Raw genomic sequence first — 27664 nt, 5'->3', positions numbered from 1 at the left:
GGACTGAGCCAGACTAAGGCAGGATTCCACGGCAGTACCTGGGTGGTGGAACCAGTGTTTTACTTAACAAGCATGGGCTATGATCAGAGCTCCCCCCTTCCTGGTTCTCTTCCTGCCAGACATTGGAGGCCAAAGACAGGCCAGGAGGAGGAGTCACCATATCATGGGCTGGTCTCTGCAGCCTGTGGTGGGGTCAGAGCAGGGATCAGGACCAAGTCTGCCCTGTGGTGTGTCTAAGCCAGAGCGGGTGACTCTCCCGAAAGCCAAAGGCCAGGAAACCTGTACTGTCACGTGGGTAACACACCTCTGTAGTATGGCGTGACACTCCCCTCACCAAGCATGTTACCCTCTCCCGGACCTGAGACAGAGCCTGGCTGGGCAGGAGCAGAAGAGGAGCAAAGGCCGAGCCGGCCCAGCCTCCTTGGAGGCTCCTGGCGCTGCTGGGGTGGGGGTGCCCTCCCCCCAGGGCCCCCACGGTGCCCTCCAGCAGCGGATGCTCCGACATGGTTATTTCTGTTTTAATGAGTGAGCTGTTAGGACCTGGGAGCGTGTAAGTGGAGGTCCAGGCTTGCTTTAGAGCTGAGTCCATATTCATAGAGAAGCGTCTGCTCAGAAGGGCCTTTACGAGTCCACCCCTCCATTCTTTCCCGCCGCACCCCATCTCCGTCCTCCCCGACCGCGGAGTGGCACGGCACCGCCAGACCACTGTCCACCAGGGACGGATTTCTCAGCCTTCCTGAAACCCGGGAACCATGGGTTTGAAGACCCTCCTCACTCAGGATGATTCCCCCCCACCCGAATCCCCGTGCTGCAGTGTGAGTCATTTTTCTTTCTTTCCATCCTCAGTGGGGATGGGAATAAAGAGGTGGCCGGGCCATTTCGTGTTATTTTTCCACCTTCAGCATTTGGTGGTGGTGGTGGCACAGTCCCGTTTAATATATATTCAGTCCCCACAGGATGAACATATACTAAACACTGCCTCCATTTTAATATTTTTTAACTCAAGAAGCCACAAGCCAGTGTCATCCCTCATTTCCTGCCGGGACTTTGTGTTGACGTTTTCTGAAACGGGTTTGGCTACAACATTTAGAACTGGTTCCATGAACCAGAGACCCAGCTGGAGCCGTGAATAGCACGTAACAAGCAGGTTCAGTGGCCCCCATGTAACCGCCCTTGGGGTAGAGAAGGCCCAGCACAGGCACGGGGCGGAGAACTGGCCCCCCAGCAGCATGGGAAAGAATGCAGTTTAAGTTCCAGGAGGAGCCCCACTGTCAAAGCCACACAGGAGGAAGGCGGTCGTGAGCTGCCGTGAGGGGTGCAGCATCTGGAACGGGAAGCGAGAGCCTGGGTCTGACCACCCACCACAGCTGAGTTCTGTTCCCACTGCTCCACCCCAGCTGAGGCTGTCCGACAGCCAGGCCCTCATGCAAAGGAGCTTAACTGGGGAGGGGGGCAGGCAGGGCTCGGGGGGCAGAGGCTGAAGGGTGTGCCCACTGTAGCTCTGCACAGACTGTTCCCATGCCAGCAGGGGTTCTGCTGGACCAAGACAACCACATCGCTCTGCTTGTCCAGGTGCTCCTTCTCTCCACCCATGGGTCCTGCGACTCTGGCAGAGCCAGAGGCACAGAGATGCTGCTGTTTTGGAGACTGGGGAGGTCTCCTGCAGAAGACGTGTGAACTCCACCCAGGGCCCTCAAAACTAAGAGCTGTTAGCCCTCAATGAAAAAGAGAATACTAGGCACTATGGTCTGAATGTCTGTGTCCCCTGGCCCCCAATTCATAATTGATCTCCTGTCCCCCAAGACTGTGGTATTAGGAGGTGGGGCCTTTGGGATGAGATGAGGTCATAAGGGTGGAGCCCTGATGAAAGAGGCATCAGTGCCCTGATGAAAGAGGCCCCAGGAAGCTCCCCACCCCCTTATACCACCTGAGGACACTGGGGGAAGGTGTGAAGCCACCTGTGAAGCAGGTGTTGAACCCACTGGCATCTTGGTCTTGGACTTCCCAGCCTCCAGAACCATGAAAAATAAACTTCCGCTGTATGTAAGCCACCCAGTGTACAGTATATACAGCAGCCCAAATGGATTTCGACACTAGTTTCTAACTTCACTTTCCTACCGCCTGCTTAAACTCCAAGAGTGCTCTAGAATAGTTTAACGATCATGGTCTAAGTACCCCTTCAAGGGAAGTCAGTGGTGCTTTACCTGGGACACCTTTTCCTCCAGGGGACCTTAGGTAGTTAGTGTCTAGAGACGTTTTTTTGATTAGCACAACTCGTGGGGAGGGAGTGTTACCAGCATCGAGCGGGTAGAGGCCAGGGATGCTGTTCCTCATCTTACCACGCACAGGCCGGCCTCTTACAGCAAATGTCCGGAGCGAGAACCCTTCCCTGAGCACATCCTTCTGTAAGCAGCACTGTCGTCCTTCCAAGGTGTCTATAAGGACCTTAGATAATATACCGGGGTGTGAGCCCAGGCCTTCTGCTTTTCCCCAGTGGAGGCTGAGGGAGAGGGAAACTTTGGAAGGGCAGGGAGGTGGAGAGAGGCAGGCACACCCAGCTGCAGGAGAAGACTGGGCTGGGCCAGCTCAGCATTAGAGCTGATCGTGGAGTTTGTCCTCAAGACTCCGCCTCGCCCCCCTGCGCATCTCACACCAGGTTCCCGGTTTGTTTTCCCCCTCTTTGCACCTGAGTTAATGGCTGTAGCTGTGAACAGGCTGTGGATTATTAATAATATCCCACTCACTTTGGATTTTGTCATAATTACCTTCCTAATTTGCACTTTTGCTGGAACACCTGGGGTGTGAGCGCTAGTTGGCGTTTTTCCACTGCCCCTTTCCACCCAGAGGGTTCTTGCAACCATCTGTTGGTCTTCAGCATCTGTCTGGATTCTCTTATTTCAGTTGTCTCCCTCATGTGGAATTTGTCCTGGTCTCCCATTAGTTTGACTCTCAGGTATTTTCCACCTTCAGACATGGTAACAATTAACATTCTCTTTGCCACGACCCCTCCTTCCTCTTCCGCTTTCTAAATCACAGGGAAGCGTCGGCTCCCTCCCTTGGCAGCACGTGTTTTGGGGTTGGGGGTCCTGGTTCCCTCCCCTAGAGCCCCAGGAGAGCAGGAAGGAAGAACCTGCTCCTTTGCCATCCATCACAAAACTCGATGGCCAAGGCACACACCGCCATGGCCAAGGTCCAGGGCGGGGCCAAGGGACAGTGCACTGGCTTTGTTCCGACCTCCTCAGGAAACAGGTTCAGACACCAGCGCCAGCTGCCTGCACCTGGGAGAAAACCACAGCCACGGTCAGCAACCTGGGGTGGGGGGAGAGGGAGAGACAGGTTCAAGGCCTGGCTCTGCCCCTGGACACGGAGCCAGTTTGGACAGGCCCTTTCTTTCCTACCCAAAGTCCCGGGGCTGTCTTGAGCATTTGTGTAACTCGGTGTGCTGGGCTGCACACTCCATAACCAGCGAGGGCTAGTTCAAGAGTTGCTGTGGGGCCTGTGGCTCTGAGCTGCACTGTCATTTATATCAGGGGTCCCCAACCTCCAGGCCCCAGACCAGCACTGGCTGGGCCTGCTGGGAACCGGGCCACACAGCAGGAGGCGACCTTGAATGCAATACACTGGAATCATCCTGAAACCCGTCCCTGGTGCCAAACAGGTCGGGGACTGCTGATTTACATTATAACCACTACTCCTGAGACAGCTTTTACAGCTTTTACAGCTTTTCTCATAAAAATGCCAGACGTGGTTTTGTGCTTTTAATGGATTTTTATTTTTATACATTATTTTTGATATTTACTTTGAAGTGAAATGTCCATTAATGTAAATTGTGTTTATTTTTATACTTTAATTTTCACTAGGAAAAAGGCAAAATAAGCTTTTTATCTAAAAGGGAAAAATACCACTAAATAGAGCAAAATCTTTAACAAAAGAGCCAACCAGCTGTTGTTTATGGTTTTGGGGGGAACCCTGATTTTTTCTTTTCTTTTTTTTTAAATGTTGTATTCTTATTTTTTAAAGATTTTATTTATCTTTAGAGGGGAAGGGAAGGAGAGAGGAGAGAAATATCAGTGTATGGTTGCCTCTTATGCATCCCCTGCTGGGAACTGGCCTGCAACCCAGGCATGTGCCCTGACCCGAAATCAAACCTCAATCATGTGGTTTGCAGGCCCGCGCTCAGTCCACTGAGCTACACCAGCCAGGGCCAAAAACCCTGATTTTTCAAAGGGAGGGGCTTGTTCTTCTCACACCAGGAAACACCCCTAAGTGCTGCCCTAGCTTTCAACACCTCTCCCCAGTGGGCCACTTTCACCCCGAGACCCACAGTTACAGATGAGAGTGCGGTGCCGTTTCCACTGTGCTGGTTCTAAACAACCTTGAGAACAGTGGCTTTGCAAACACTGGACTCCCCGGAGGCAGCAAGGTGGCCAGATAGAGGCGTCTCTGAGGTCCTCTAACTCTGCATTCTCATGACCATGGATGTGGGCAGCTCCTGCCCTCCCGGCGCTGTGCAGAAAGAGTGCCTCTGCCTCCCTGGGGGAGGCTTGTCTGAAAGCCGTAGATATACCAGTTGTAACCCACCTTGACGTTCAGCTCTCACCGATACCTGGCATCTCCTCTGGGACACTGTTGTTGCCCACCTCTTTCTGAAACACGACATCAGAGGCATCATGCCAACCTGAAAAAGCTGAACATGTATCCAAACCCCTCCCTGGAGTCATAACTTCTACCCTTGGGGACATTTCTGGAAGAGAAGGGAAGTGAACAGCCAGCCATGGAGGGTGAAGAAGAGCCTGGACCTCAGATCCCAGTCCACCCAGGCTCTCAGAGCTTCCTGTCACCTTTCCACTCTGACCTGTGGAGTGGAGGTGACAGTCTTCACCTGTGGTTCACGTTCGAGGCTCCTAGCCCAGGGCCTGACATAAAAAAGGCCGCTGTGCCACCACCACCATCACGACTTCCAAGAGAAAGACCCCAGGGAAACAGAGATCTTGCATACAAGGCCAGATTTGGAACCCAGTGTCAGCTGAGAGGAAAGACTTGATGAACGAACACTCAGCCGTTATTAAGAATTGACATCAGGAGCCTTAAAAATAACAATGAATAAAACTTTAAAACTTCACTTCTGCAGGGTCTGGCTGCTCTGACGCCTCGGCTGGACACGTCGGCCGAGGGCTGTGGGAAGCAGTGTGTCGGGGGCTTCTCTGCAGCCCACTGCAGTGTGAGTCCCGCGCCCGGGGGCGCTGGGTCCAGGAGCCTCGAGGCTCTGGTCTGGTTTTGGAAAGAGCCCAAGCCACTGGCTGCTGAGTCTGTCAGTGGCCCAAGTCATTCCTCATGACCTCTGGGCTCTCCTTCACCTCTAAAATTCTAGGACTCTGAATTCCATGGTGCTCATTGGGAGAAATAAGGAAAGATATTTGGTGGGGTACCAGAACCCCAAATTCTAAACCAGCAACCTCTGGTGGCCACAGTTACCCCATAAGGTCCCCACAGGGAGACTGAAGCACAGGGAACACTTTATGCCTTAGCTTCTAGGGCTTAGCAGGTCTTTGGATGAACCAGACCGCATCATGAGTGAGCTTGTTCACCTTAACACAGGTCAGGCCAAAGGGCCCTGTTGTCCTCGGGTGCCTTCTGAAGTCATCATTATTGTACAGTCCCAGTATCCCTGGCCCACTCTAAACAGGATGCAAGGATAAAAACGGAGTTCAAAGAGACGGTGAATTCCAAAAGAAGACAAGCCCCTCTCACTCAGCAGATTTTGCCCCCTTCCCTCTTCATAACATAGGTTGCTCCTTGTCCCCAAAGCTCCTGGTCTTGAACCTGACCAATGCTGTAATTTTATTTCCTCTTCGGATGGAGACTGAACTCCCCCCTGGATGTCAAGACGTGTCTCAGCATCATGCTTCTACCCCACGGGTCCAAGGCCACTGGGACAGTTCCACTTTTTCACAGCCTTTGCCTCTGCATCAGACGCTGTAGACTAGCGTCTCCCTTCCACCTCTGCTCAGGGTCAGCGTGCTGGTGAACTTGGCGAGCTCACCCGGTCCACTAGACAGGACTTGGAGAATTGTCTCACCCGTCCTCAAGCTTCAAGCTGGACAATAACCACTGTAACAGTCTGTACCACGTGATGATGGCTTGTCCCATGTCCGCAATGACATTATTGGTTGACATATGTCAACCTTGGACTTCTTGCTCATGGGCGGATAAAACCCTGTATGTTTTAGGTCAGGGCTTATCAAACGCTTTCTCTAAAGGGCCGGATGGTGAACACTTCAGGTTTTCGGTCCATACGGTCTCTCTCACAGCTGCACAGAACCAGCCACAGAGGGCTCATCAGCAGTGAGCATGGCTGTGTGCTAATAAAGCCTTATTTATGCACACTAAATGTATGTAGTTTTAAAGGTCATGAAATACTCTTCCTTTGTTTTTTTCCAGCTACTTAAACATGTAAAAAATTGTTCTTGGCTTGCAAGCGATACAAAAATAAGAGGTCAAAAAAGTTTTTAAATTTCAGCTTGTAAGCCATACAAAAATAAACAGTCAAATATTTAAAAAAATTACAGTTTAAAAAACAAATAATTAAAAACATTTTTTTTTAAGACAGCCAGATTTGGTCTTTAGGCCAGAGTCTGCTAAGCCCTAGAGTTTTGGTTCTGCTGCAACCTCACCTCACACAGCAGTGGCGATGAGCACCATTGGGAAATTATTCCTAACCCGTCATGCTTTTTTGTATGTGTGTTTCAGAGGGGCTTGCCGTCGGAGTGGGGTTTGGAGCTGTAGAAAAGACGGCGTCCGCCACCTTTGAGAGTGCCAGGTAAGCCAGCACCTGCTGCCCTAGCACGGGGCCCTGCGCCCCAAGGTGCTCTGGAAATGCCCGTGACCTGGATGAGCACCCCAGCCGCACGGGGCCAAGACTGGCGAAGGTGGGGTGAGGTCAGGTGAAGCTCACCCGAGAGAGGCGCTCCATCAAACGAGCAGGTCTGCACCCTCTAAGGGGTAACCACCTAGAAAACACTGCGTGGACGTCATTGCATGCTGTCGTCTAAACTCTTTAAATGTGTAAAGACAGAGGCGGGTAGTAAAGGTTCAGTGAAAGGGATCAAATACATGGTGTTGGAAGGAGATTTGACTTTGGGTGGTGAACACACAATGCAATTACAGATGCCGTATCAGAACTGTACACTTGGAACCTAGACAACTTTAGCACCCAGTGTAACGCCCCCACCGAGAAAAAAAAAACCTAAAGACAAAAACACATACCAGGCAGCAGGCGATGCCCCAGTGGCTCTGTCCTCTTTGAAGCCCTCTTTCTCTGTCACGACACTGGCCCCTCCTGGCTGTCCCCCTGCTCCCCACTTACATGCTTTTCTGGGGGGTTTTCATCCCATAGCCCTCTTGGAAGCATTGATGCTGCCCAAAGACCTATCTCTGGGGCGTCCATTCTCCCCACTTCATCCCCCTCCATGACTTTATATTCCATTTATTTGCCGATGGTGCCCAAGTTCATCTTCAACCTAGATTTTTCTTCTAAACTTACTCCTTCCAGATACTTGGACGTTCCACAGTATCCTCACACTCAGAATTTCCAAAGTTGAGCTACTGTCTCTGTCTGCTGTCGCGCAAAGCCTGCCCCTCCCCCAGGGTTCCCCATCATCACCTTGCACCCAGGCGATGGAGCCAAACTCTGTCATCCTTGTCTCCTCGTTTTCCCTCATCTTCCTTAGGTGGTCACCGGGCCTTGTCAGATCTTCCTTACTTCTCCCTCCTTTGCAATAAACTGGGGTCTGATATGGCCAGTGTCCAACCACCTGGAGATTATGAAGGGCACGTACCCTTTAGCCTTCATAGGGATGAGCTCGACCGGTCCACCTGTGCCCACAAAACCATGAACACTGCAGTGTCTGGGCTGAAGGGGCCAGGGCTGAGCCTTCCATCCAAGTGTGATGAACTTGGATGTCTTCTGGGGACTAAGGGGCCACAAAAAGTAGTGGAGACACCTGGGGGAGACAGTTGGGGACTGTGAGGACAGAGGTGAACCTCACATAGACAGCCCATGCATGATCTAATGGCTCTGAAATCACAGTCGCTTTAAAACCATGAATCACGTCAGAGCGATGGCCCAGGGCCACCAGTTTCTGACGCCCGCTTCTGGCTTATTCCCTTGTCTTCTCACTGGTGCGTTCTCCAAGTATCCTTTTTTCTCTAAGACACACCCCGGCTAACGATCAGCCCTGTGTCTGTTGACCATGGTGGTCAGGAACTGATTGCTCACGAAACCCCTCTCCACCCTTCCTGGGCACTGCACCTGCGCGGGGCCTCCGTGTGCTTCATCACCTCGTTGTGTGGATCCCCTCAGCTGATGTGAGGCCCCTGTGTGGTCAGTGTATCACTGCCGGTCCCTGGATGCCAGTGCTACGTGTTAAGGGACGTGTCGGCTCCAGGAAGCCACCAACATGCGTGTGCACGTTCTAGGTTGAAGTTGTCCCTTCTTATTCCCACCTGTCAGACTCCCATGGCATTTCCTCCCTGCACTGCCAGGCCCGCGTCAAAATCTGATGAGACGGGAGGAGGGGAGGGGCCTTTAAAACGTGAGAAATGTTGCCACAGTCAAGGGCTGGTCCTGCCTCACAGCGCCCTGCAGGCTGCATTTCCAGCACCAGGTGTAGGGTGGGGAGAGTGGCCCTTTGTCCCTGGGCACAACCGTTTCGATCTTGGCTTTGGTGAGAACATGGGAAACTTCAGAGCTGGGCAGCATGCAGCGGGCTGAGGAGATGGGCGGGGCTAACCCCATGCGTTCGAAGGCCAGGTCCTCCCAGAGCGCGGGCACCGCAGGCCTGTGGAAGGCCTGTGCCCCGGGGATCGTGCTCCCAGGCCTGGCTTTCTGGTGGCACCACATCCCCGGAACCTCACGATGCCAACTCAGATGTCCCTCTATTCTGTCACCTGCTCTTTCCGCCCATCATTATAACTGTTTGTAAGGAAAGAGGAGTAGAAGCCTTTCCAGCCCAGCTCCGCCCTCCCCTTGGCTCTCCCTGAGTTACACGATCACTTAGGACGGTGGAGCTGGTAGTGGGCTGGGACCGTGGGCTCTATATGGCAGCCTCGCGGAGGCCTCTACTGAGCAGCTCACCGGGAGCTTTTCACGTCCCCACGTTCCACCCCCAGCCCATGCAGCCCGAGGCATCAGTGTAGCTGTGTCCAGAGTGTCCTGAGGTGGGGGAGGGGCTTCCTGAAACCCAAGCCACAGGAAAGCAAAGAGATCTCCCCCTCAAGCAGACCCTGCCCTTCAACCCATTGTCTTCACTTACAAATCGGCATCTAGTGCGTGGTTTGGGGTCTTCCTTTGTGAATAATGCCTGTGATCTTACTCTTGACTGATAGGGTGAACGCAGGACAGCCCCCCATCAGGACTGGTTAGATCTCTTGGCCTGAGCCCAAGTTGCAGACTTGGGTTAGTGGGAGGATGGGGAGCAGGGGGGCTGGGGGGGGGAGAAAAGAGAGGAGGGCAGACTGATTGTTGGGGGGAGGGGTGCAGAAACAAAGTCATCAGGTGATCAAACACATCTTTCTGTGGGATTATGAAGTGGCAAACCTCAAACATGACGTGGAAAGGTTGAAAATACAGGAACAGAGAAGGACCCGAGGTGGACGCAGCTTTACAGTTTCAGCGCCAGACACATCAGACATGGAGGTGGGAGGCCGTGTAAAGAATAAAGGTCAGTTGCCTTTGTGTGCACCCGGCAACGCCAGCGTCGCACCGATTGAGAAGAGCTGTCGGATCGCAGGGAAAACCAGGCGAAGCCTCCATCCTGGTGGGCGGGCACCTTCGCTGTTTCTGGCACCGATCAAACATAAGAAACTTACAAAATGTGCTTAATGGACGTCGATGGATCCCCAACCCAGCAGCTGGGAAGCTTTCCTTCCTTTCAAGCACACATATGCTGTTTTTAAATTGATTACAGCCGCACAGGCCAGACTAGCCCCAAATCACGACAGTTCAGACCCCAGTCTCCAACCTCAATGCGATGTCATTGAAAGTCGACACGAAGTAGCCTGAATAATTTGTCAGTGCGTGGCTGAACCCGTGAGCACCAGGAGATGGGCACACCATGCCCTCCAAGGGCAGCATACAAACTAGACTAAGAAACCAGTGGATGAAGGGCACGCTCTTCCCTCATTGTCACAGAGTGGGCGTATTTCGTCCGAGTGCAGGGTCAGTCCGCTCGGATGGGTGGAGATGATAAGGGCAGGTAACGCAGTGAGCAGAGTGGGCCCTAAGGCATTTTCAGGGCCGATGCACAGACATGTCACCGAGGCAGTTCCCAGGGTGCTTTGTGGAAGGGAAGGCAGGTGATGGGTTGGCCACGGTGATGGTGCCGATGCAGGAAATGACAAAGCCCGAGAGATGGTTGAAGCACTAACCCAGCTCCCATGGAGTGGGAGGTGGGGGCGGATGTGCCAGAGTGAAAAACTCAGCAGTGGAACCGGTGTTTGTTGACCGCCTGCAGCTCTGTGTTCTAGCTGCTGTAGGAAGACAGGGATGTGACGATGGTGGAAACGAGGAAGGCCTGATGGCAGGAAGAGGTTTTAAATGCTGAACCAACGGACAGCATTTGTCAGCTTATTTTGCTGTGCAGAAGGGAGAAGGGAGAATTCAAGTTCAGGCACCCAGGAGACATAGATAATCTTAGGACGTTGTGTGGGAGTGGCTGAGAGGGGAGGGGAAAAGGATTTGTCTGGATTTGGAAGAAGAAAAGTGTTACCAGCAGGTGCCTAGGGTCCACGTGGACCAAGCCGGCTGAGCCAGGTAGACTGTCCTGTTCATTTAGTTTAGGGGCCAGCCGCCTGCGGTCCAGGGGCCAGAGTCGGCCCAGCACCCGTTTCGGTCAGAGGTTCTACTGGGACACAGCCACACCCACAAATTTCCGACCTGTCTGCAGCCCCTTTTGTGCTACAGTGGTTGAGTTGGGTGATTGTCACAGAATCGTAAGGCTGGAAACTGACAGTACTTACTAGCTGGCTCTTCACAGAGAAAGTGTGGAGACCCCTAGTTTAGTGGACACAGCCCATAGATTTAGTTTAGGTTCATCATCAAACACCCTGACACCAACGCTCATTTTTTATGACTTCCTACTGTTTTTTAAGCATCTGGAAGCAGGAAGTTCTCTTGTCTCACCTGTGACATCATAACCTCTCACAAGAAAAGAGGAAAAGTAAAAAGTAAATGCTCTAGAACAGCACTGTCTTCAGTGTCCACTTGTTTCCCTGACCAGAAAGAGGACTGGCGCCGCCCCCCCCCAACTCCCGCACATAATGTGTGTATGAGTGCTGCCATCTAGTGTTCAGATGCTGTTACTTCACCTTTCTGGAGCCCTGTGCAACAATTCTGTTCCACTCCAGCCTCCTTCCTTTCTCATTAGATAGCTTGCTTGGGGTCATTCATTCACAATCCCACCTCCCTTGAATGCTGAAGAATCTCAGCCAGCAAAGGGCAGCCTGTAGTTCAAGGGAAACACAGCTTTCTTCTCTCTGATCTGGGCCTTCAAAATTTCTTTTGGTTTCACTACAAAGAAATTCTTCAGACCACATGTCCTCAGGGAGTTTGGCTGCTTCAGCAATTTTCCTTTCTGAAGTGTCACTACCGCCAGTGAACATGTTTTCCAGAAAGGAAACATGTTCTCAGCTCTCACTTAACTTAGTGGCAGGCATAATTCACACCAGCAGGGACGGCAGGTTATTTATGCCTGAACATTTGGTTTCCTGTACTACTTCCTGTTGAAGCTTTGATGAGGCACACACTGGAAGGCGTTCATCATCCATGGACATGCCCTGCCCGTCCTGGAGCGGGGTGGAGTGTCACAGAGGGGCTGGCTGCAGACCTTGCCGTGTGCCGTGGATAATCCAGGAAGCACAGCCCCACCTGACGCCTGGGTATGTTCCCTGCCGAGGGCCCGACCAGCTTCGGCTGTCCAACACCGGACATGCCACAAAGGATGCTGGGTACATTAGCCTGCACTTGGACATAGACAGATCATAAGTTACCTGTGGGGACATTAAAATAAATTGTGAAGTATACGTTTGCCTCCTAGATCCAAGAGTAAAATATAAGTCAGATATACCCTTTTGCCTGGCTTAAAAACCACCATGTATGTTGATAGAGTAACAATCATTTAACACAACAGCCATCAGTCAACTAAGCAGCTGTTTGTTTAGCAATAAAGACAGCAGTAGACACAGCTTCCTGGTCATTGGTCAGAATGGGCTAGTGATGAGTGTGCCTGTATGTGTAAGACCTATTGTATCGGGGCATCTGTAAGTCCAAGCGGACCCTGCTTTGGTTCCAGGATATTTTTGAAAACAGGGCTGCAGGTTAAATGCAGAGACGTTGGAGAGGAGGCTTGGGTGCTGTGGGAGGTGGGGGTGGTGTCGACAGCTGAAACGGGAGCTCCGTCCCAGTTCATTCCAGCAGGGTCCAGGGAGCAAGTCGCCCGCACATCGCCGGGGGCTCTGAGGGTGCCCCCAGGCCTCCAGCAACAGGGACAAGTACTTAAACTTAGACTCCCTTCTTCAAGGCTGCCACTCTTGACCCTTCTCCCTGCCTTCTGCACTGGGTCTCCCCCTTCCCCATGGAAGCCAGAGCCCAGCCTGGTCCCCCTGGACAATGGTCTTTACCCTGAGAAGTGGAACCCCAGTGTGAAGACAGGAAGGTGCCTAAGGGAGGAGATACTTTCACACCTGATCCAAGCACTCCCACGCCTTCCACTGCAGAATAGCACACACTCCCCTCCTCCCTCTCCCCCTCCTGCCCTTCATTTCACTTCAGTAGAATTGGAAGTAAATTCTTGTGCTGTTGTTTATTTGCAATAGCAGATTGAGCTCTCAATTTTATTGTATGCAAACAAGCCCTCCTCTTGAACCCATCAAAGTACTTTGCTTGGAATTCAAGAGTAGTCTGTAGGCAGCTCCTCTTACATTTCTCTTTCTAGTCCTCCCACACAATGATAGCCTTACCCTGAATTATTAAGAGACAGTGGATCTTAAGTGTTGGCAGGCAGGCAGGAGTGGCTGGCAGACAGCGCCACCATGTGGCAATTCTACTTCATAGCTTGGTAGGTGGTACAAAAATGACCAAGGTAGGGTGCAGAAGGCGATGGAGAGGTGCTGATGTGTGAGACAGTGTGGGGCTCCTGCAGAAGTTAGGGACCATGGACGTAGCTATACAAGTTCATAAAAATGCTCTGTATGTTTTCAAAATAGCACCTTCATCCTCCCGCTCTTTTGACCCTGATGTTGCCTTCTTCATTGAACGCAGCACGTACACGTTTCCATAATCATCTCGTTTATTTTCCCGTGTGACACAATAACGAGACAGCCCTTATTGGCCCTACACATAGAGGGAAGAGTAATATGAAATGAACAGTGAAAGGGCAGAAAGCCAAGCTCGGCTCCTTGGATCGTTTCTGCCAGGAGAGGAAAATACAGGTGTCTGGAGTCCAAACTTCAGCACACCCCCAAATCAATAAGATGTTTATGTCATTTGAGGGGGGAGACATTTGTTTTTGTGAAGACCTTTTAAAAGTAATGCTATTTATTTATCATTCCTGGAAGAGAGGGGGCCTAGAGCTTGCCAGACACCTGGGCGAAGCCAGACAGTAAAATGAGACGGTTTCTCACGGACAGTTTTAAGCAGCAGACCATCAAGTTATAAATGTACCTGGTGCGTCCATCTGTCCGTTCACTACACAGAGCCATTACTGAGCCCACCGCGTGGACGGACCACAGTCCGTAAGTCCATTTACTTGATGGGCACGCGGGGTGTCTGCGCAGCTCGGCTGCTGTCCACAGTGCTGCCACGGACACGCGTGTGCAGGGTTTTGAGCAGACATGTGTTTCATTTCTCTCGGGGGCATACCTACCTATGAGTGGAGTTGTTGAGTCATATGGTAGCTCTCTTAGCTCTTTGACAAAGGAAGCTTTAAAAAGTTACTGTCTGTGCCGAAATAAAAGGAGCCAGATTAGACCGAGACTTTATTTTAACCGTTAAAGGTCAATTCCCCAAACATCGTCTTGCAAGAGGCTTTCACAGGCCACTCACCTGAGTCCCCGCCTCGCACCGCAGTGATGACGGGTGTTCTAACTGCAGGCACCTCTCCGAGTGCTTGCTGAGCGCCGGCCCAGCGCCGCCCTTTTCCTCCCTTCTCTCACGGAATCTGCACATGGTGGGTACCACCCACGAGCAGCCCCATTTTGTAGGTAAGAAAATTGAGGCACCGAGAGGGGCTTTTCCGCAGCCCCACAGCTAGCAAGGAGAAGAGCTAAGTCCCGGGCCACAGACCTGGCTCTCGGCTGGGACGGTCGAAGGCCTGTGTGGTGATTTGTTTGGCCAGGCTGCATGAGAAGCTCAGTGAGAAAGCCTGGCAGCGGTCAGGGCTCACTTGCCCCTGAGTCTTCTTTGTTGCAGACCTTTTGTGAATGTGGGGTTGTGATATTTAAGAGCGTGGATTCTGAAGCTAGACTGCCTGGGTTCACATCCGGTCTGTCACTTCCTGGCTGTTTACCAGGGTGGGTTTTTCCCCCGCCCTGTGTTTCAGTTTCCTAATCTGCAAAATGAGAATAGTAATAGTATCTACCTGAACAAATTGTTCTGAGAATTAACTGAGTTTTACACGTAAAGCACCCGGAACAGTGTGCCTGGCCTACAGGAAGGCCATGTGGAACGTAGGTGTTGTTTCAGAGCCGAGACCCAGGTGGCGGGACCTCACATGGCTTCCGCTGTCCTGCCTGGTGGGCTCCGTGCCCTGAGTCTTAGTGGACTTTCCTCTGCCTCCCCCTCGGCCTCCCCAGGCTGGTGTTGCTCCTGTGCCCCAGCATGGCCCTTGCTCTGGGTCTGCTCCGTGAATGTGCCCACTGTCACTGCGTGGTTCACGCTTTCTTCATCCTGCACCCTCGCCTAGAGCGGAGCCTGGGCCGCCTCTCCTGCCCTCTGGGCAAACCAGCACCAGGCTGTGCTGTCTGCTGTGCACCGGGCCGCGGCGGCCAGCAGTCCTGCAGATGAGTTTGCAGTGGGCAGCCCCTCCAGACGGCACAGGCTGCCCCCCTCGTGCCCGCCCCTCCCAGTTCCCTGGATTCACTTCAGGCCCCTCTGGTGTGGCCACACAAGTCACCCTCTCAGAACAAGGCGGGAGGCACCAGGCTGCCCTCCTCTGTCTGCTGGGCACCAGCTTCCCCCCTACGAGCCACACAAGGGGCTGTTTATGCTGCGGCCCCCTCCTCTGCCATGCTGCCCCCAGCCCCCCCCCCAAGTCCCTGGCGACAGGGTTGGACATCTTGGCACAGGGGACAGATCTCTACACAACGTGCACTCTGTTTAGCCTGCAGCGGGCCCCGGGGGAGGCGTGGAACCTGCCAAGCTCTTCACTCTTGCACAGGAGTGTGTTTCCTCTGTGGCTTTCCCAGCGCCGGAGACGACACGTGTCTTTCTCTCCTCAGTCCCTGTCGCTGCCCTGTCCACCCTCCCTCGCAGCTTGTGACAAGCAACTCAAGGCAGAAAGCGGCTGTGTTTTGCAGAGCGGACCACTGAGGGGGCTCAGGTCCCCCTGCGGGGCTCAGGCCTGGCCTTCACAGCATTTTGCCTGGTGAACCAAGAGAGGCAAGCAGGGTGCTCTGTGTGGGACCAGCAGGGACAGCTGTTGTCACGAGCCATTTCCATGGCTCGCTTTGGCCTCTGCCATCCCCATGTGGAGATGAGGGTACAGAGACAGGGCACCTTCCCTGGGGTCATGTGTAGGGCAAGTGGCAGAGTCTGGGTCTGACAGAGGTCAGTCTCATACGGAAGCCCCTGAATTACCCACTTCTTCCTGGCTCTCCCTCGCCACCCCTGCCTCTAGCAACCATGGGATGATCTCAAAAGCCAGCATGTATTGAGTGCTTTCCCTGGGCTGATCATGTGCTCAGTGGCTCACATGCATTAGCTAGTCCTCAAATCCCTGTCCCCAATGAGCGAGGAATGAGCACCCTTGTTTTACACATAAGGGGCAGAGGCAGGATCTGAACCTGGACCCCGGGCCTGTGCCTTTGACCGACGCTCTCTCCTGCCTCCCGAGTTGATGTGCCTGCTGCAACCTGAGAGGCTGGAGAACTGCCCCCTGGAGAGCCACAGGACGTGGGGTCAGCTCAGCTGTTAAGTGTGCGCCCTGGCTGTGGGAGTTCCAATCCTGTCGTCAGATGTGTTCCTGAAATGCTGCGTCTCATTGGGCAGGTCAGGAAATAGAGGAATATAAAAACTCCCGGCGAAGGACAGGCTTTCCAGCCAGTCTCCTTGGAAGCAAGTGTTCGTGTTAGAGTGTGCAGACGTTACCCTCGCTGGGTGCTTCCACGCAGCGAGGTGCAGAGGGCAGGAAGGGGAGACTCCGGGGAGTTGGTGCGGAGGTGATCTGGGGGGCGACGCTGCAACCTTGCCCCCCAGGGAGCAGACCGATGGACGGACGGGCTGGATCATGGGGAGCGTAGAGTCCCAGAGCAGTAGTTTCCTGGGCTACAGGCTCCAGACGAGAGGCGGTAGTTGGCTGAGCGGGAGCCCCAGGTTTTTAGAACAAACATGTTGTGGTCAAATTGTGTCCCCCAGAAAGGCACGTCGATGGCCTAACACCCACCCAGTACCAGTGAATGTGACCTTACTTGTCAATAGGGACTTTACCGATATAGTTAGTTAAGATTGAATCATGCTAGATTAGGGTGGGCCCTAAGTCCAGGTGACTGGTGTCCTTATAAAGATACAGGCAGAGGAGAACAGTGTATGACAGCATGGAGACACACAGAGGGACACGCCCCCGGTGGAGTGACAGGCAGAGATTGGAGCCAAGCTGAGAGATGCTAGAAGTTGCCAGCAGCCCCCAGAAGCTGGAGGTAAGGAAGGATCCTTCCCCGGAGACTCTGCAGGGAGGATCAGCCCCACCAACTCCTTGATTTTGGACTTGGAGCTTCCAGAACGGTGAGACTAAATCTGCTGTCTAACCCCGTTCATGGTACTTTGTTACAGCAGCCACGGCAAACCCATACATTTGGTCTCCCAGCCTCCTCCCACCCCCACTTGGCTCTCTTCAGTCCCCCCACAGTGGACGCTAAGCCCTGAGCATCACTTTAATCCATATTCTTTTCCCTCTTCATGCATTTTATTTCCCTGCCTCACCCATTTGGTGGGTTTGATTTTTTCTTTCAGGAAGAGGTGAACGTTTTGTGTTCTTCTCCCCCCCCCCCCAATCTCTCTCAGTTCATTTTGGACCAAATTGGAGAAAAGCGGTAGCTCTCTCCTTTTTCAGCTGCTGCCTACCCTCAGACACCGGCCCATGGGAGAGTCAGGGCTGCCCCCTCCTGGGTTGGAGCTGCTAAACTGTCGTAAGAAAGAGGCCTTTGTCACGGGACCACGGCCCTCGGCTCAGAAACAGAGACAGATTGTGCCAGAAAACAAACAACAAAAAAAAAGGTTCAACCACAGAATTCTTTGGGACTTCAGTCATCAGCCTCTCGCTTGTTCTTAAAAGACAAATTTCCTTTCTTCGGGGTAATTCCATCAGATAGGTCGTCAGGTTTTAATTCTGTCCAGAGCTGAGGGCGCCCCCCTCCCCCCATCGCCCGGGACCATCTGTGCCGGCCTCCGCCCAGCTCCCTGCTTGCATTACCTCATGCCTGCCTGCCTGCAGGTTGGGGAGTCGGGGCCCCGCCGGGCTGCGCAGGGGGCTGGGCAGAGGGCCTGAGGTACGTACGTTTTTAGTCCAGGGAAAGGAGACGCGATTGGAGAAGCTCCAGAGGCGTCGTTCGTTACAAAGGCCTTTGCCCATGAATGTACAGACGGTTATAGCTTTTCATTCCACTAGGGAGAGACCGTGGAGGTCCTCGTGTTTATGCAGGAGAAAAAGGGAAGTAAAGTGACTTGCCTGAAGGCGTGCTGTTCACTAACGTCTGACCACACCTGGCCTGCTCAGGACCAGGGGTCAAAATGCTACTTGACCAGCATGGCACTTGGGAACAGCCGTGGGCCCAGAGCCTTCTCTTCAGCAAAGGAGCCCTTCTTACTCTCTGAGAGCCTCCAGCGTGCTCCGTCCGCCCCCTCTTAGCTAGTTTCGCCCTTGACCGTCCTTTCATACATCTAGGGTAGCATCTCCAGAGGCTGCTCAGGCGGCCGGGGCAAGGAGCACTTCGCTGACCTCGTGGGAGTGACCCTCCCCACCTCACCCTGAAAGAAGATGCAGAGAGGGAAGTGGGGGCTTTACTTCGGCCTCAGGTGGGACAACCAGGCACAAAAGTCACCCCAGGCACCACTGAGAGCACAGAGTCCAAGTCTACTCTTCAGACACTGAGTCAGATCTCAGGGTTGGGCCCCAAGTCAGCATTTTCAACAAGCTCCCTGTGGATGCACCCCCGGCGTGAGAACCGTGGTTCTGGGAGGAAATAGGGAAGAGGAGAAGGTTCCCACGTTCCCTTCCGGAGGGGGACAGAAGCTTCCCACGCTCGTGTCTTTCCTAAGCTGAGGGAGACAGCTACCACTTCAGTGATGTTTTGTGGTTTTCTGTGGACAGGTCTCTCACCTCCCTGGTTTGATGTATTCCCAGCTGTTTTTAATGCTATTACAAATAGAATTGTTTTCTTAATTGCATTTTCAGATTGCTCTTTGTTAGTTGTACAAATACAGTTTGAGGGAGAGTATAATTACTTCCTATCCTGAAATCTTGCTGAACTCATTTATTAGTTGTAAAAAAGAATTTTTGTGTGGATTGGTTAGGATTTTCTATATAGAAACCTGTATTATCTTCAGATAGATATGGGTTTACTTCTTCCTCTCCAATCGAGATGCCTCATTTATCTGTATCTAGTGCCTCCCAGAGAGACTGAGATTCTGAGTGAGGAAGCAGAGAACGGTGCGTCTGATGACTGAATTAAGGGCAGGGGATGAGATTGCTTTGGGTTTTATCCTGCTCCCCCATGTGAAGGACAGTGTGGTTCACGTCCCACATCCTCTTGGACACTTGGAAGGCTTGTCGTCTCCCCTGGGAAACCCTCATCCTCATTCTGGTCCAGGAACGTACATATAGTTCCTGCTGTGCGAGGTGCCTAAGATTCATGCCCAATATCAGGGTGAAACTTGCTCTCAGACCCCCCCCCCCCAGGCTAGGCCGTCACCTCGTTACTTATTTTCTGGCATGGGCTTTGGGCCTCTGGCTGTGAACTCTTTCAGGCCGGATTCTGACCCCATTTCCTGCCCGGTCCTCGGCTACAGAAGTCCTCACCCTGCCCCCCAGGGCGCTCAGGTTCATTGCTCAGGCTCTAATGGCATGCCCTGCCTGCTTGCACCTGCTTCTCCTCTGCATTTCCCTTTCCCTGGCTGGACTGCCGTGTCTACTTCAACTTGGAGCTGGGTGTCCATCCTTCCCTATTGGTACCCCCGTTTTTCTTCCTCCTTGGTACTACCCCCTTTTTTTTGTTGCCCCCTGATCTCCAGGATCTTGAATTCTGTCTCCCCACCTGGACTTAACGCTTCCCGATGCTGCTGACCGCACCTCTCCCCATCACGCCCCCAGTGTCTGATCTGCCTGTAGCGTGGGTCTCGGGTCTATTGCCCCAGCCGGTCTCGTGTGGCTGTTGATTGTGTCTCAACTGTGACCCACGTATTGACTTTCAACTAAAATTCAGTTTGTTTCTCTCTGTGGTTTTGTTAAATACATGAAAGCATATCCCTGGGTTGAGCGTCTTTGCAGATGGAGAAATGAGGAAATAATGGCGCTTTCAGGGGCAGGATTACCTTTAAGCTCTGCAGAAGGCTCCTCCGATCACCCAGCAAGGTGCTGGAGACCTTTCAAAACAGGCCGAAAACTCAGACCTCAGAACTACAAACTCCGCTTTTTGGCAGGGCTGTATCCAGTGTTTTCAGTGGATCAAAACATCCTGTATATCGTTCACGTTGTTCATCCTGCAGATGGTCTCTCCGTGTTGCCGCCTTGCATTTAAAAACACGAGGAGTGGCAGAGGAGAGAGAAGGTGAGACAGGGCAAGCCGCAGGGGCGCCGTCAGAACAGGCCGTCCTGAGATGCTACTGTGGGAACGTCCGCGTTCCCACCGTAATAGCCAGGTCAGTGCGAACAGGAACCGCTGTCAGAGTTATCACAAAAAATAAACTTTCTGGGTCCCGGAGGGGAGAACATCCGAGGGCGCCGCTGAGGAGAGCAAAATCATCCACATAGGAAAAGCAGCTTACTTATAAAGGGACCGAATTCAGACTGATCAGAAATTCGCGCAAGTGACAAGGGACGTTCTCAGAAAGGAGATGGGAAATTAGGAGCAGACAAACCTGCAGCCTCATGAACAGATGAAGTTGGGCCTAAAAAATCAGAATCAGTCCCCCTCCCTCCCGCTCTTCCCCTTCCTCTCCCTCCCTCTGTCTCTCACACACACATACTTCCTTCACTTTTTATACACAGCTCAATAGGGTAATTGGTCCATAATTTCTTTGTCCACCAGCCACTGTCCATTGAATACCCTGTTCTTCGTTAAATTTTAATTAGCTAAGAGAGGAGAGATGTTTGAATTGGCTCATCCCTGTTCAGGGAGAGACCCTCCCAAGCAGGTCAAGCACCAGCCTGTACAGAGCAGGTCCCCTCAGGCCAGGTGTTCACTCCTGGCCCAAACAGTGGGAACCCCAATCAAAAAAAGAGCTCAGCTCCTTCCTGGTCAAGCCAATGAATCGAAAAAGAAAAAGGCCAAGTGTCTGAGCTGGGTTTCTTAGAAAACAGAGCCTAAGGCAAAGTGACGTACTGCAGTTTATTAGGAGGTGCGCTGCCAGAGCAGCAGGGGTGAGGCGAAAGGGAGGGAACGGCATGGGGAAGGCGAGAGAGTAAGTCCCGGTGAGGCAGGCCACTGAGCTGGCTGTGGCTCCTCAAAAAGGGAATCCCGACGCGTGCTCATGGGTCATGGAGGACACCTTCAAAGAGACGGAATGGAACTGCTAAGTGTCAGCGCCGTCGGTCGGAAGGTGCAGAGGAGCGGGCAGGAGACAGGAGAGGCAGCTCATCTCGTGATTCCTTCCCATCGCTGGTGTGGTCCAAGCCTACCTCCCCCCCATGCTTTTGAGTTGCATTACCCATCCCTCCAGGCAGCTGCTGTGGGTCCAGACACCCTGGGTGAGAAACTGAACCCTTTCTCCCCCTCAGAGACCCTCCTCACTGTTAGGTGATTGCAGATGAGGCTTTAGGAAGGGCGTGGTGTGTTAGTCTGTTCTCTGGAGAAACAGGACCAATAGGATGTATACACAGAGAGAGGCTTATTATAACATATTAGCCCATGTGATCGTAAAGGCTGGCAAGTCCAAGTCTGCAGTGTGGGCTGGCAGACCCGAGACCCAGAAGAACGAGTGGTGCAGCACTAGCCTGAGGCAATGTGCTGGAGAATTTTTTCTTACTCTGGGGAAAGTCCGTCTTTTTCCGCTATTCAGTCCTTCAGCTGATTAGACAAGGCCCACCCACACTGTGGAGGGTGATCTGCTTTACTCTCATCCCAAAACGCCCACACAGGAATCCCCAGAATCATGTTCGACCAAATTATCTGCCCACCCCACAGACTAGTCATGGATGCACAAAATGACCCTCACAAAGGAGAGTTCCTGGGGTTGCTCAAGAAATTCTCTACCAAGGTCCAGCGTTCAGGCAGGACCACAGGGAGCTGGGACGGAGTACACCGGCCCAGTGCACCAGACTCAGCCAGCAAACCGACTGCTGTGTCTGGTACAAGATGATTACTGTGCAGCTAGTTATGGTTCTGCAAAGACCATCATCGAGTATGTGCTTGTTTGTACATTCTGTTCACTTGCCTCTTGCTGATTAACCTTCCTCATGGGCTGTACTTTGAGGATACTTTTGCCATGCTTGAATAGACTGGATCAAAGAGGCCTCAAGGTTGAACTTTGACTTTTACTTGGAAACTAGTATCCACGCCTTAGCCTTCCTAATCATGTTCTCTGTGGTGGAAAGAAAATGAACTGTGAGTTACTGATGCTCAGTCAGAACAAGCATGCGTGTCCATGGAGGGTTGGGTGTGCCAGGAGAGATCGATGATTGGCAGTTTGTGCTCCTTATAAATGGAAGTGACGGTGTCTTAAGAGTGCTTAAGGACATGCAGGTTTTCCTTCTGTCTTTCTCTTCCTAGAGTAATTCCTTATTGACTCCAGATCTACCCCACAGCCCCTCCCACATGTTTCTGCCCCCCCACACACACAGTCATTCAGGACATACCCACATTTTTTATTGCAATCGACGTAACACGGTAGTTAACGATATACCTTGCCTTCTCTTTTTCATGCTAACTCTTGTAGCCCAGTGTGCGTTTCCCACTGATAGCACATCTGATCTGGATTTACCACGTCACGTGCTCAGCAGCCATGCATGGCTTGTGGCCACCCTGTAGGGTAGCACAGCTCTCAGGCGGTGGTGCCAAACCCTGGCTGCACATGGGAGTCACCTGGGGAGCTGTAAATGCTGCCTTAGCCCCCGCCTGCAGTGGTTCTGACCTCACTGGGCTGCCCTGGGGCCGGGCCTCTGCAGCTGATGGTTGTACTTCCCCGGGGTGAGAGTCGCCGGTCTGCAGGGGGCACTTCTGGGAAAGGGAGCCCTCTCCCCACCTCTGACCAGACGTCTCTTTCCTTCCACCCGCGAGACTCCCATGGTAAACAGAAATTAAGCAAGCTCTAACTTGGGTCACGGGCAGAGGAAAAGCAGAACAGGGCGGTATTGAATTCTGTCTCCCAGGCAAGAGTGAACAAGCTGAACCACTTGCCTTCTCTGGGTCCGTTTACCAACAGGCTCAGCAATTATTTGTTTTGCCACTGCCCTTTAAGCTCACAACGTGTTTCTGGTTCTCTGAGAACTGAGAATCATCGAAAAGCAGTGCAGCTTTGGCAAGATTTCCCCCTGCGTTCCAGGGGGAGCCTCCAAAGGGAACAAAGCACCCCACCAGGAGTCCTGATTCCCGAGGGACCGTGGGAGTCTGTGGGCAGGACCCCCAGGATAGCGCGATGCTCCACAACTCACTTTCTCCGCTCTTGACAAGCGAACTCTCTTTCTCCACAAATAGAAACCAGTCCAGACAGACTGCGGAGACTCGGGTTTCTAAATGCGACCAAAAAAACATTGTTTCAGGGAAGTGGACAAATGAGGCATGAGTAATTCAATCAGCAGGAAAACAAACTCGACGTCACCCCACGTCTGAGACCCAGGGCATCAGCAGGCGGCCGTGTGCCAGTTCTGGCCGCTCACACACACCTGGGTCTGCCCAGTTGGTCTCTCACCTCACACTTAGTGCGGACTTCCCAGGGATGGCACAGGAAGTTCCTGGGGGCCTTGAAACCAGAGAGAAATATACAGAGAATGGAATCACTGGGAGGATGCGATACTTGCTTGATTTTTCTCTGTTTGGATGATCTCACTGAAGAAGTAACTGGTCCAGGCACAAGAGCTTTGTGCTCTAGTGAACGTGCTGGGGCAATGCTCATGACGCGGCCTCTGCCCCTGAGCTCAGTAGCCCTCCGTGTGTTAGGAGGCAAGATCCTTCTTGCTGACCTTCAGGTAGAGGAGAAGGGCCACTCTGTCCACTCCCATCCACCCAGTCTGTCAACCAGAGCCTATACTTGTGACTGGCCGGTACGGTTCAATGTGACTGGGAATGAGTTGGTACAGTTTGATGAGTGACTCACACAGGAACAAATTCCGTGAATTTACTAATGACATTCACAGATAATCAGCTGTGCTTATCCATGTAGTTTTTATAAAGTCAACCGCATTTCCTGTGTTCGCCGAAGTTTCACATCCTCCTTGGAGACAAAGGTGTGGAGAATGGGAACAGTCTAATCACCGACCGTTTCCTGTCCATGTTCCTAGCCAGTGTAATGGGCGTTTGCTAGTGCTTTAATGAGATAGGCTTACTTTTCATTTATTGTAAGAGACAGAACCACAGTTCGCATTGTCCTAAGCTAAAAAGAGAACGTACTGGTTGGCAGAGCTGAGGGGTCCAGGGGCACTGGCTGCTGGCGCAGCTTGGTCCAGGGGCACGAATCGTGTGGTCAGGACCCTGCCCTGTTTCTCGCCCTCAGCTCTGCTGTCTTCGTGTCGGCTTGATTCTCAGGTTCCACGTGGCGGCACCACAGCTGGCTTCCTGCTAACAGCTCTAGCCCCGTGTCCTCCAGGTTCAAGTCTAGCAGGGAGCTTCTCCATAGGTCCCTTGGAATCTGATTAGACAAACGTATATCACATGCTCCCCCATGAGCCAATCACTGTGTCTCGAGGGGTGGAATTACATCCGTGGTCCAGAGCAGGACCACAGCTGCTTCCCGGAGCCCCGGATGGAGCGTCAGTGGACCCCGCGGACAGAGAGCAGGGGAGGAGGGTTCGCTCCCCCGGAGGAGCTGCCTGGTCACCCTGAGGCATGAGGCCAGACCTTCAATTCTTGGTCCTTCCTGGTTGATGCCATCGGTCCTTCTCGGATTCACAGCACACAGAGAGATGGCACCTTGACTTTTTTTGGTGACAGTGTCATTGCCTGTGTAGGGGTTGCCAGCACTTTGCAAACTCAAGTCCTCTTTGTATTGTGTTCCTTAGGACTTGGGAATGCAGCTGTTTCCTTTGCTTCTTTAATCTAAATGTCTAAGGAATTAGGGAGTTCTCCTCCAGAGAGCCCAGCACAGCGTTAGGATCGTGGACCCTGAAACCAGACTTCCTGGGTCGAAGTCTAGGCTCTGCCATTGACTAGCAGGATGGCCTTGAATAAGTTACTCAAGATCTCTGTGCCTTGGTTTCCTCCTCCTTGAATCAGGGATGATAAGAGCATCTCCCTCACGCCAGTGAGTTAGTGCCTGTCAGATGCTCAGAGCTATGCCTGGTGTGCAGCCTGTACTAGTAAAATGCTGGCTTCACTGCTACAAAGTGGCTTCCTCTGCTTAGGGATCCTCACTCCAGGAAACTGGTTGCTAAGCATCTGCCAAAGAGGCACTGAGGCAGAAGGTGGCTCAACCTGCACATGTACTCAGGGCTTTGGTCTGCATCGTGGTTGGCACAAGGTACCACTTTCTAAAAAGGATGGAGAGACCAGATCTGTCTGGTCCTCCTTTTGGCCTCAGAAACCCCCCCTTTAGCTCATCAGAAAAGTCGGAATAGGGAACCTTACCCAGTGTGCTATTGTCGAGACAAAAAATGCGGGTGTCACACTTGGCGCCTGGGGATGGAGATGCCCCAAAAGCCTAACCCAGAAGCCCTGGTGCCGTTACCTGGCAGGAGAGTGCCCATTCAAAGGTTCTGTGGTAACAGGTCTCCCCTCACTGCCCCCGGAGAACTGCTATAATTAAAAGGCCATCTGCTCTGCATGTCATGTGACTTGGCTGTCAGAGCCTATGCAGGCTGGGACCTGAGTCCGTAGGGATTTGATTTTGATAAACAGGGTTTACGTCGCCGTCTCCCTTCCTCCCGAAGTGTAGACACAACAGGAACGCAGCCCCGCCGGCAGGACTTGCACTGCCTTACGGTTTGGAAAGGCTCCACGGCCGCTGGAAACCCCCTCTCGCTGCAGGAAAACCCTACGGAACAAATCCAAGTGGGAGGAAGGGGCAGGGGCAGGAAGGCGCGGCCACTAGCAGCGCCGGGACCTGGTGACATGGCGATGATGCCAGAGACCAAGCTGCCCTGTTGTGTCTTTGTTCCCCCTGAAGTTCCAAACCCACGAGGACAGCCAGAATCCATTCTTAACATTCCTTGGAAAAGGGATATTTGCACCCTCTCCTAGGCACCCTTTCTGCTTTTGTGCAAAAGCAATTGCCAGACCTTGGCACAGCTTGCACTTGGGGCTGGGTACTTCTTGATTGTGGGGTGTCCCGGGCACTGTAGGCTATTCAGCAGGGTCCCTGGCCTCTGCCTGCTAGATGTCAGAAGCACCCTTCCCACAGAGGTGACAACCAGAAACGTCCCAGACATTGCCCGATGTCCCCAGGGGGGCCGAATTGCCCTGGTTGAGATCACTGCCCTGGGTAGTACATCCTCAAAGGCTGGCTACATGCCACGCACTGAGCCAGGGGCCGGTTAAAGAAAAAACAGCAGGTTTCTACCCTGGGACTCAGAACCGAATGAAAGGAGTTTACAGACTAGTGTGACTGCGTACAGCACAGATGGTGCATCCAGGGCAAGTGAGGGGTCTGTCCGCTCCAAGAAACGTCTGTAATCCGTAACCTGCGTGACTTACTGTTCTCCGAAAGAGCCGCCGCTGGCCCAAGGCCTTCCGACTTAGCTGCCCCTCGAAACCATCGCAGGCCCGCCCCAGCGGGAAGGGAACAGCTGCTCCCAATCTCCCAGAGAACCACACTTCAGAGGCTTGGCCAGCTTCCTCTGCGCCTCCCTCTCTCCAGGCGAAATTCCAGGTCTCCAATCTCCTGGGAGGCATTGTGGGTAATGCCGAAATCCTGCCAGACATCTGAATGAGAACTGCAAACTGTGGCCAGTTCTTCCCAAGTTTCCAGACTCTGCCATCAGGATGGAGCGTTAAAGCGTCCCGCCACCGTGTCATCACATCTGTGTTGGTTTGGAACCCGGGCAGCGAGCTCTGCAGTGGGCCACACACCAGCCACCTCCCTGCCTCCCCTTCGGGGCCCTCAGTTGGCTCACTTTGGATAATTCGTAGGTCTTTTCTGCTGTGGTCTGAGAAGCTGAGGACAGGGGCTGTGCAACCCTGACTCCTCTCTCTCCTTCCCTGGTGGTCCCCAGCCGCCACTTTTGTATCTGGGAGATGCTCAGAAACCACTAACTGTATCTAGGTGGTTGATGTTATGTATGTAAAGAGCCAGCTGTCCCCTTGGTGTTACGTTTCATTCAAACTGTGTGATCCAGAAACAGCTGCACTCACTCCACACAGAGCAGGCCGCACTGACTAAGATTCTGAGACTTAAAATGGCCTCTCGAACTGGCACCGATGGAAACCTGTCAGGAAAATCAAAATCGAGTTCTTTGTCTCCAGCAAACTCATCAGAACAAGCACAGGATAGAAAAGCTGAGCTTGACATTTAGCAGAGACGCTCAACCAAACCTTGCCCGTGTCTCGGCAAAGAAACCAGTGACGGCATAGATCTAGGAGCGAGGAGAGAAGTCAACACAACGCCGAGATTTTCTCGTTCTTGACCTTCCCTCCCCAAAAGCTGTTCTTGCAGAAGCCACGCAGCTCGTTTTCTGTCAGGCTACAGACGGGTTATCAGAGGTGCGGCTGTGGGCAGGCTTACCCACGTGGGGTTTCTGTGGGCTGACTTGAAAGCGTGGGCTCCACAAAACCCCTGCTTCTGACTGGCCTTCTGAGGGTGCACAGAGATGTCCAGCCTGAAAGCTGGCGACCCCAGGGTTTCAGCTGCCCGACCCCCGCCAGCGAAGACGAGCCCCGTGCGGTGCAGTCAACGTGGCGGGGAGCTGCACAGAAGGCTTTTCCCAGCTGATGACATTCACGGCACTGACATCTCTTGCCAGCCTCACACTCAGGGTCGCTCTATCCCAGAGATCTTTGAAAACAGCTGTGTATCCTGTGTGTTTGCAGCGAGGGGTGCGTGGGACCCTCTCTGGAAATACCTTTCAGTCCCAGTGGGCAGGGACGAGCG

The 27664-nt window shown here is 52.8% G+C and overlaps 1 protein-coding gene across 4 annotated transcripts in view; it reads left to right on the top strand.

Moving 5' to 3' along the window:
• Positions 1-27664, top strand: part of SLC39A11 (solute carrier family 39 member 11) — a 337009-nt gene that overhangs the window by 282752 nt on the left and 26593 nt on the right. For all 4 annotated transcript variants that reach the window (XM_037128088.2, XM_037128090.2, XM_037128089.2 and 1 more), the window contains one exon: positions 6751-6820. In XM_037128088.2, coding sequence (XP_036983983.1) covers positions 6751-6820 — 70 coding nt within the window. The remainder of the gene's footprint in view (positions 1-6750; positions 6821-27664) is intronic.

The sequence above is a fragment of the Artibeus jamaicensis genome, unplaced genomic scaffold, assembly GCF_021234435.1.
Source record: "Artibeus jamaicensis isolate MK-2021 breed Jamaican fruit bat unplaced genomic scaffold, CSHL_Jam_final contig_1998, whole genome shotgun sequence".
Lineage (NCBI taxonomy): Eukaryota > Metazoa > Chordata > Mammalia > Chiroptera > Phyllostomidae > Artibeus > Artibeus jamaicensis.
This window is presented reverse-complemented; position numbering and strand designations above follow the sequence as displayed.